Source organism: Terrapene carolina, unplaced genomic scaffold, assembly GCF_002925995.2.
Source record: "Terrapene carolina triunguis isolate 2854851 unplaced genomic scaffold, T_m_triunguis-2.0 Scaffold32741, whole genome shotgun sequence".
Classification (NCBI taxonomy): domain Eukaryota; kingdom Metazoa; phylum Chordata; order Testudines; family Emydidae; genus Terrapene; species Terrapene triunguis.
The window spans coordinates 7850-16138 of NW_020697092.1; the positions used below are offsets into that span (position 1 = coordinate 7850).

The 8289-nt window shown below is 55.9% G+C and overlaps 1 protein-coding gene across 1 annotated transcript in view; it reads right to left on the bottom strand.

The window, feature by feature from the left end:
• Positions 1–2832: 2832 nt before the first annotated feature.
• The window catches only part of LOC112115655 (zinc finger and SCAN domain-containing protein 20-like), a 6459-nt gene continuing 1002 nt past the window's right edge, over positions 2833–8289 (bottom strand). The window contains exons 3-5 of the mRNA XM_026663155.1: positions 6710–7321; positions 6054–6211; positions 2833–5732 (exon numbers count right to left, since the gene is read on the bottom strand). Of these exons, the coding sequence (XP_026518940.1) occupies positions 5724–5732; positions 6054–6211; positions 6710–7321 (779 nt within the window). The 3' untranslated portion in view covers positions 2833–5723. The remainder of the gene's footprint in view (positions 5733–6053; positions 6212–6709; positions 7322–8289) is intronic.

Genomic DNA, 8289 nt, shown 5'->3' on the forward strand with positions numbered 1-8289 from the left:
GAAGCCAAAGCCCTTCTGGCGACACCATCTTCGCAGCCAGGCATTCACCTCCACGATGCACCTGTCTCTGCCCGGGCCACCTCTGACAGGAAGAATCGAAAAGAATACCACCTGCGCTCCAAACTCCTTCACCCGTACTCCCAGAGCCCTGTAGTCACTCTTGATCTGCTCATTGTCACACCTCGCAGTATCATTTGTGCCCACATGGATGAGTAGCATGGGGTAGTAGTCAGAGGGCTGGATAATCCTCGATAATGCCTCCGTAACGTCTTGGATACGGGCCCCCGGCAGGCAGCATACCTCCCAAGATGAAATGTCAGGGCAACAGATGTGCACCTCCGTCCCCCTCAGAAGATAGTCTCCGACCACCACTACCCTACGTTTCATAGTTGCAGTGGTGGCAGCAGACCTCCCAGCCTTAGGGGTAGGAGGCTTCTCCTCCTCTACTGCAGGGGCTGATTCCTTCTCTCCTGTATCAGGAAGAGCATAACGGTTACCTATTACCACAGTGGGAGGGTTCAGGGCAGGGGTGGTGCTCTGCCTGCTGCCAGAAGTAACCGGCTGCCAGTGTCCACCCTGAGCCATCTCCTCCTCCACCAGTGGTGTGTCAGCAGTCCTGTGTACTGGGACAGCTACCTCAGCTGTCTCCACATGGAGACTGTCCAGGAATTGCTCATGGGTTCGGATGCTCCTCAACCTAGCCCCCTCCTCCTGTAGCTCCCCCACCTGCTGCCTGAGAGATTCCACCAGCAGGCACCTTTCACATTGGATGGTCCCCCCAGCCTGGATGTCAGTAAGTGGGAATTGCAAATCACAGACTCTGCAAAACCACACCAGGATCTGGGTAGAAGCATCCATGCTCAGGCGCTCTGTCTGGCTACAGGCGCAGGTGGAGGAGACAGAAGCAGTGCTGGCACAGGTGTTGCAGGTCTTCCTAACCATCATAGGTCTCCCTCTGTCAAACTCCCTCTCAAACTCCCGTCTGCAGCCCCCTGGTCGCTCTGCCTCTGGGTTTTAAAGCCTGCTTGTCTAGGTCAGTCCCACCCCCTTGTGAGTCACACTGGGGAAGGCCAATCAAAGGCAATCAAGGGAACAAGGTCAGGCACTCAGTCCCAACTGCCACAGCAGCTGTAACTGAAACTGAAGTCACTTGAAATCAGAATCACAATTAAAATTCAAACAGACGAGCAAACTCACTCATACCAACAGCTAGTACTCTCACTCTCACCTGGTAGCCTGTTCAGCAGCGGGATCTCTTGCTCTCCCTCTCAAACTCCCCTGTCTGCAGCCCCCCGTCCGCTACATTGGGACAGAAGTTCAAATTAGTCCAACCTGGGAAAATCCACTGGCTTTCTCATGAGCGATCCTTGGCTGTTGTCTTAAAATTACTGCAACCATTATTATTTGCTTTGGAAAGTATCTACTGAGATGGGACAGATCTAAGTAGTGAGGCTGGTGGACTACTTTTGCTATTAACTTCAGAGAACACAAGCGCCATTCTCTCTTGTAAGTCTACCGTTGAAATCACTTGGGTCATTATACAATGCCATCCAGGCATCTGCTACAATAGTAGTAGATCTCTGTCCAGCACTGGAAGCTACACTTGGATCAATCAGAGCAATATCCATTGAAAACATCCCGGAAGAAGCATAGACTTCAGTTCAGAAGTTGACTAATTGGGGCACTTATATTAACTGCTTACAAGAAGAAGATAAGAAGTGTGTTAAGCCAGCTGAAAAAGTAAAGTACACTGACTTGATTCTTACATCTCTACTACTACTACTTTTGGATTCCATCAACCACTACGTAGCTTTTACAGATGCCTGTCTTATAAAACACCGATAGATGACTGGAGTGAGCAATGGGGCTGCCATGTGACCAGTACAGAATAGAGAATTTGAACACAGAGTGGAATATCATCCCATGAACGAATGTAGATTTGATTTCAACTTCTTCTTTATCATCACTAATGGTTTGACCCAATTTTTATGCTATGTTTCCTGGGATGAAAGAAGTAGGAATTCATCTCATTCTACTCCCAGTCACAGCTACAGTTGAGCATTCTTTTTCCTCATTGAATAGAATTTTGTGTTCTGAAAGACGTCTCCTTCTGCCTGATCATGAGCATATCATGAAGGACTGGAAGTACCTGACACACGAGAAGCCACCAAAAATGAATGCACTGCATTCAAGAAGTTCATTAACAGAGTTGTGCAAAATTACAACAAGAAACCAAGAAGGATGTAGAAATAGTGCTTCATAGTAGGCTTGTACAGCCAACTTTAATTTGTGTGATGATTTAAAAACATGAGTTAAATCTAATAAAATGGTTGTAAAACATTTTTCAGTATGGTGCCATACAGCCCATCTTTGCCCTAACAGTCTTACCCCTCATCAGTCCTCCCCCCTCCCCCTGTATTTTTGAACACACCCCCTAATTTCAATTTCTGTGGAAAACATTGCAGTGAAATATTTTATCTGTGCGATACTTGTTTATATCACATTCGGTCAGCTGCAGTATTCAGCATCAATTATCCTCCTAATGTAAATAGTAGAGTAGGTTTGTTTATTTTGCTAAGCTGCTTCCCTGGCTCATTTGTTCATGGGAGAAGCCTGAACCTCTAAAGCAGTGGTCACCAATCGGTTGATCGTGATCGACTGGTCGATCCTAGAGGATCTTCCAGTCAATCACGATCTCCAGTGGCCCAGCAGGGCTGCCGCTAAGACAAGCTCCCTGCCTGTGTGGGGCGGGGGTATCCCTCCATGCACTGCTCCTGCCTGCAAGCACTGCCCCCGCAGCTGCCATTGGCTGAGAATGGGGAGCTGTAGCCAATGGGAGCTGTGGGGTGGTGCTTGCACAGAGGTGCAGTGCGCAGAGCCACGTGCCCCCCCCCCCCAGGGGCCGCAGGGGCACGTTGGCTCCTTCTTGGAGACTGCAGGGGGTCAGGGAGGGACCTGTCTGTGCTGGGTGGAGTGTCCCAGGCAGTGAAGCTGTGCAGACTTCATATGCCTGCTTGGAGCCCTGGGGAATTCCTCCAGGGTGCACCCACACTGAGCAGTTCCGCGGCTCTATGCCTGTCTCCACGTGCTGCAGTTGCCCCCAGATGTTCTGGGAGCAGAGCAGCGGTGGGGTGTTGGGGGGAGCCAAGTATTATCTGAGGGTGGAAAAATAGTTCCTGCCCTGCACTTATCTGAACCAGCCCCACCATGCCTGGCTAGGCCCTCCTGCACTACACCAAGGCCTACCACCCCACTTGGCTGGGCTCCACTGGGCTCTCCTGCCCTGCCCAGTTCCACCCACCCGGGGTCAGGGTCAGACGTTACCCTGCCGCTGGATTGGAGAAACTCTCCCTCACCAGCCACGTCTCCAGCTCCTCTAGTCCTGTGGGGGGTTAGCAGCCACCAGTTAGCAGAGCACTAGGATGTTTCCCTCCGTCTGAGCCCTGTGGCCTATCCAGCCTGGGCATTCTCTGGCTGTGAAGCCCGGGTGGGCCAGAGGGGTGCTACAGGCCCGCACGAGCATCTCTCTGCAAGCCTTCACTGGGCCAGGCTGGCATAGTAATGACTGATCCTAAACTCTGCCCCACACACCTAGAGCCAAGTGCCCAGTGCCAGGCAAGCAGGAGGCAGAGTCCTGGGCCAGCACGCTCCCTCCAGCAGACCCTAACCCAGGCAAAGGCCCCAGGAAGGAAGGTGCTGGCTGGAGAGCCGCTGGCTCTGAGGCAGCCGACATCTGGCGTTAACCCCAGCACGGGCTAAGAGAGCTCTCACCGTGCAACCAGTGGGGCCGAGAGCCAGGTGGGTGTGTCCTCCCTGCTCTGACCCATGTGCGTTGGTGAACTACCCACTGCAGCTGCAAGGGGGAAGTGACCTGGGCTGGAGAGAGCTGGAACCAAAGGGACTCTCTGATGTTCCTCTGGCAGAGCCCCAGGGGTCCCTTCCCCCTATCTGCCCCATACATGGGTGATACTCCTCTGGCACAGGGAGCCAATGGCATCCCTGAAATAAATGTGGTGCATTCTCCCCTGCCACCACAGACCAGTCACAGGGTGCAATGTTCTAAATGGCTGCTGTGCCAGCCTCCCTGCTAATGCAGCATCCGATACACCCAGGATTTCCCAGCCTCTCACCTGAAGTGACATCCAGAACACCCGCCATGCCACTGGAGGGATTTCCCAGCCTCCCCACTAACGCGACGTCCAAAACACCCACTGCGCTGCTGGGACACGGCCTCTGAAATGCCTGCTGTGCCACTGGGGGGATTTCCCATCCCCCCTGCTAACACAACGTCCCAAATGCCTGCTATGCCGGGGGAGGGATTTCCCAGCCTCCCGGGTAATGGATCGTCTAGAAACCACAGCTGTGTTGCTGGAGGCATTTTCCAGCCTCCCGCCCAACAGGGTGTCCAAAATATCTGCCCTGCCACTGGCGGGATTTGCCAGCCTCCCCACTAATGCAACATCCAAAACGCCCAGCTTGCTGCCGGAGGGATTTCCCAGCCTCCCCGCTACCAGAGCCTCCTGCTTCTCTGCTTTGAAAAACACAACAGAGACGACGACAACACATGTTGGTGGGCCATGCTTAACTTGACAGGCTTGTTACGACTTGCATAGTCTGAGCAAGCACCAGCGGAGTGGCTGGTGTGGGATGGATTTGCACGGAGCATGGTTAATTGGCGGGGAGAGAAGGGGAAGCAGCAGCAGAGGGCCATGACCCCTTCTCCCAGTCATCTGCTTTAATCCCAGCCCCTCGACCATTGGGGCATTAATGCCAAGGCCAGAAGGGATCATTGTGATCACCTAGTCCGGCCTCCTACATAGCTCAGGTCACAGAATGGCCCCAACATTAGCCCTAGAGCAGAGCGTTTAGAACAGCCCATCTTGATTTACAATCAACAGTAATGGAGGAGCCACCATGGCCCTCAGGAAACTGGTCCCTTGCTGTCACGTTAAAAACGGAGACCTCATTTCCAGGCTGAATTAGTCCAGCTTCAACTTCCAGCCCCAGGATGGTGTTGGACCTTTCTCGGCCCTCTGCACAGCCCATTGCTGTAGAGTTGTTCCCCACGTAGGTACATACAGACAGGGCTCAAGTCACCCCTGAACATTCTCCTGGTTGAACTAACTGGACACGCCCCTGACAGGCTCCCTCCTGCAGCAGCAGCCAGTGGGGCACTCTGGCTGGGGGCTTCCCTCACCAAGTGGGTGCCCAGAAAGGCAGGCTGGGTGCTGAGACCATGCCCTGCTGTACCCAAGGAGATCAGGATGAGCCCTGGTGTGCTTGGGAGTCCCTGACACAGACGCTTCCTCCCATTTGCAGGCACCATGTCCCCAGGCCTGGAGCTCTGCGCATTGCTTTATTGAGACCAACCTGAGAAGTGAAGGGGAAAGTAGGGGGCTTTGGGGACATTGTATCAAAAAGCTAGTCGAGTAGGAAAGGCTCCCTGGAAAGTCCAGTGACGAGACGCCAGCTGCCCTGGCTCAGCACGGGCCCTGCTGGATCCAGCTCCCAACACCCCCAGGCAGCCGGCCCAGCACCCCTCAGGTCCTGTCCAAGGCTTCCCTGCTGCAGGCGCTGCCGCGAGTATGGGGCTTGATGCTAGCGGCTCTGGGATCGAGTGGGAGGTCGTCACCTTCTCCCTGGTGCTGCCGATGCCGCTGCTAAACATTGTGTGGGCTCCTCGGTGGTGGGCCACGGCCAGCTGCTCGCCAGGCACTTGGGCTTCAGGACAGCTGCAGGGAGGGACAGAGTGAGAACAGAAGTTTCCCAGCCCAGCCCATCAGCCCCCCGCTGGGCACTGAGATCAGGTAATGAGTGTGTCCCTGGTCATCACGCTCAGAGCCCTGCATCCACCCATCGCTGAGCGTGTCTCTGGGGGGAGACTGGCCCGCACTGCAGCCCAGAGGGAGAGCTGAGGCACTGAGGTCAGAGCCAGTACAGCTATTTGTTCACTGCGGTGTCTTCTGCCAAGCTGGCCCCTGGCAGTCTTGTGTCCCAGCGTGCTCCCGCCAGGCAGGGCACCAGGGCAGCTGTTAGTCTGGCCAGGCACTTACGTGTGTCTGTTGGGGTAAAGCCATGCCTGGGCTCTCGGTTGCACCCCAGGGGGGTTTGGTCATCGTCGGCCTCCTGTCGTTCAGAATGCGCGAGATGGTGCCCAGCGCCTCAGCCAGGCCCTGCAAGTGGGTGCCGCTCAGTCCATACAAGGTGGAAGCTGCAGGACAAACATGCTGCATGGATCTTGCCCAGGGGCTGGGAACAGAGCCCAGTCCCATCAGCCCCTGGCATAACAGCCCACTACTGCTGCCTGCTGATGAGAACCAGCAGAGCGCTCACCATGCCCCGCCCAAATACTAGGATAACCACCCGTTATCACTGCCTCCTGATGGAGTTACTCCATTAGTGCATGTGCCAACTTGGGGCTGTGATTCTGTCTCTCTATGGGCTGCCCCAGTGGTGCCCCCATGGAGTAAATCCCTGAGCTCAGGGACCCAGGGCTGGGCCTTTGGCACTGAGCTCACTCCCATCCTTGGCAACAGTGCCAACCTGGGCCTGATTGCCAGACATGCTGCCTCTCCCCTGCCCTGGCCCAATGGGCCTGCAGCTGCTGAGCCCCTCTGGGATCTGTTTCCTGCTGTCAGGCCCTGGCTGGTGACAGAGCAGCCCCTGATGGCAGCCTTGACCCATGGGCTCCCTGGGAGCCAGCACCTACCTTGGGTGATTCTCAGCTCCTCCCGCGTGGCATCCAGATCAGCCCGCAGTACTGTGCAGCTCAGGCAGCGGGACTGTGCCCCCGGGCAGGCCATGCCACCCTCTGGCATTCTGTCTGCACTGCCCTCTCTGTCCCATGGGGAGTCCAAGGACGTCTCCAGGAGGGCCCCGAGCAAAGGGCCATCCAGCCCCGGGGATACACAGCTGGCGCTCCTGGGCAGGGCGCTGCAGGTTCTGCCACCCTTGGAGCCGGTGTGCTCCATCCGCACAAGGCTAGCAGGTGTCTGCTGCTCACATGGAGCCCCATTCTGAGCATCTGAGACACTGCTGCCCTCTTGAATGGTGGCTCTGCCCTGTGGCACACCGTCTGTCCCCATGTGCCCTCCTAGGCCAGCACTGCACAGCTCAGTCGCCTTCCCAGCTGCTGGGCGTGGCACTGGGGCAGCGTTCTTCTCTACTTGCCGCAGGTGCCCGGTGCTCTGCCGCGGCTCTAAGCCATTCTCCACTTGCTGTCCCTGCCTGGAGCCCACTCTGTTGCACAGGGGCTGGGGAGCAGCTGGCTCGATCGCGCCCAGACTTGGTCTCCGCACCAGCGGGGCGCCCGGCGTGGCAGCTGGGAGAATAAATCACCAAGAGTTACTGCTTGAGAGAGACAGGGCCCAGTCTGGGGCCAAGGGGCTGGGCATCACGGAGCTGAGTTCATCCCAGCTGTGCCCAGACTCCCTGGGACCTTGGGCCAGTCACAGAGGGTCATTTGCCTCAGCTCTGTAACGGAGACAAAAGCATGGCCCTGCCTCACAGGAGGGTCAATGCAGGAGCCCTTGGGACCTTCACACCACACAGGAACCACCTGGAGAGGCCAAACCCCGGCAAGCAGGTCTATGGCACTCTTCTCCCTCAGCGCCGGGGAGAAATAAAGACATCAGGGTTTCGTTAAGGGCGGGACTGGCAGCTCCCTCTATAGCTAGTTGCCCAACACTTCTCATTATAGAATCCTGTTTTCAGCTGCATGTATCTTTGCCAAACTGCAGGTTTCCGGGCTGGGGTTTTCCTTGCCATCTGCCTGCCTCCAGCTGAATCCAGCAGGAATCGTTCAACCCTTTCCAGAAACGAGAGTGAGAAAACAGCCTGCTTCGCCCAGTTTCCGAACCAGCCATAATACTTGCATAGGACCTCTGGCACCCCATGCTTGGGAGCAAAGGCCAGAGACTGGGTGGGGGGTGCTGGCCTCAGGGAGGTGCTTTTGGCTTTTTCTATGAAACCCTGCTCACACCTGGCCACGTATGAGCCTTTGGAAAGTGTCAAGTTTGCACTTGCTCAGTAGAGATCTGTTAGAACTCAGCTGCTAAAATCACCAAACATTCCAGTTACCCCAAGCATGCTCCAGCCTTTCATGCGACCAGCCTGTGCATGCTCCATCCCCGAGCGCAACTGAGCATGTTCCAGCCCATTTAGCAACCAGCCTGTGCGTGCTCCATCCCTCAGAGCAACCAGCCGGTGTGCTCCGTCCCCCAGCGCAACTGAGCACGCTCCTGCCCCTCGAGCAACCAGCCTGTGCGTGCTCCGTCCCCCAGCGCAACT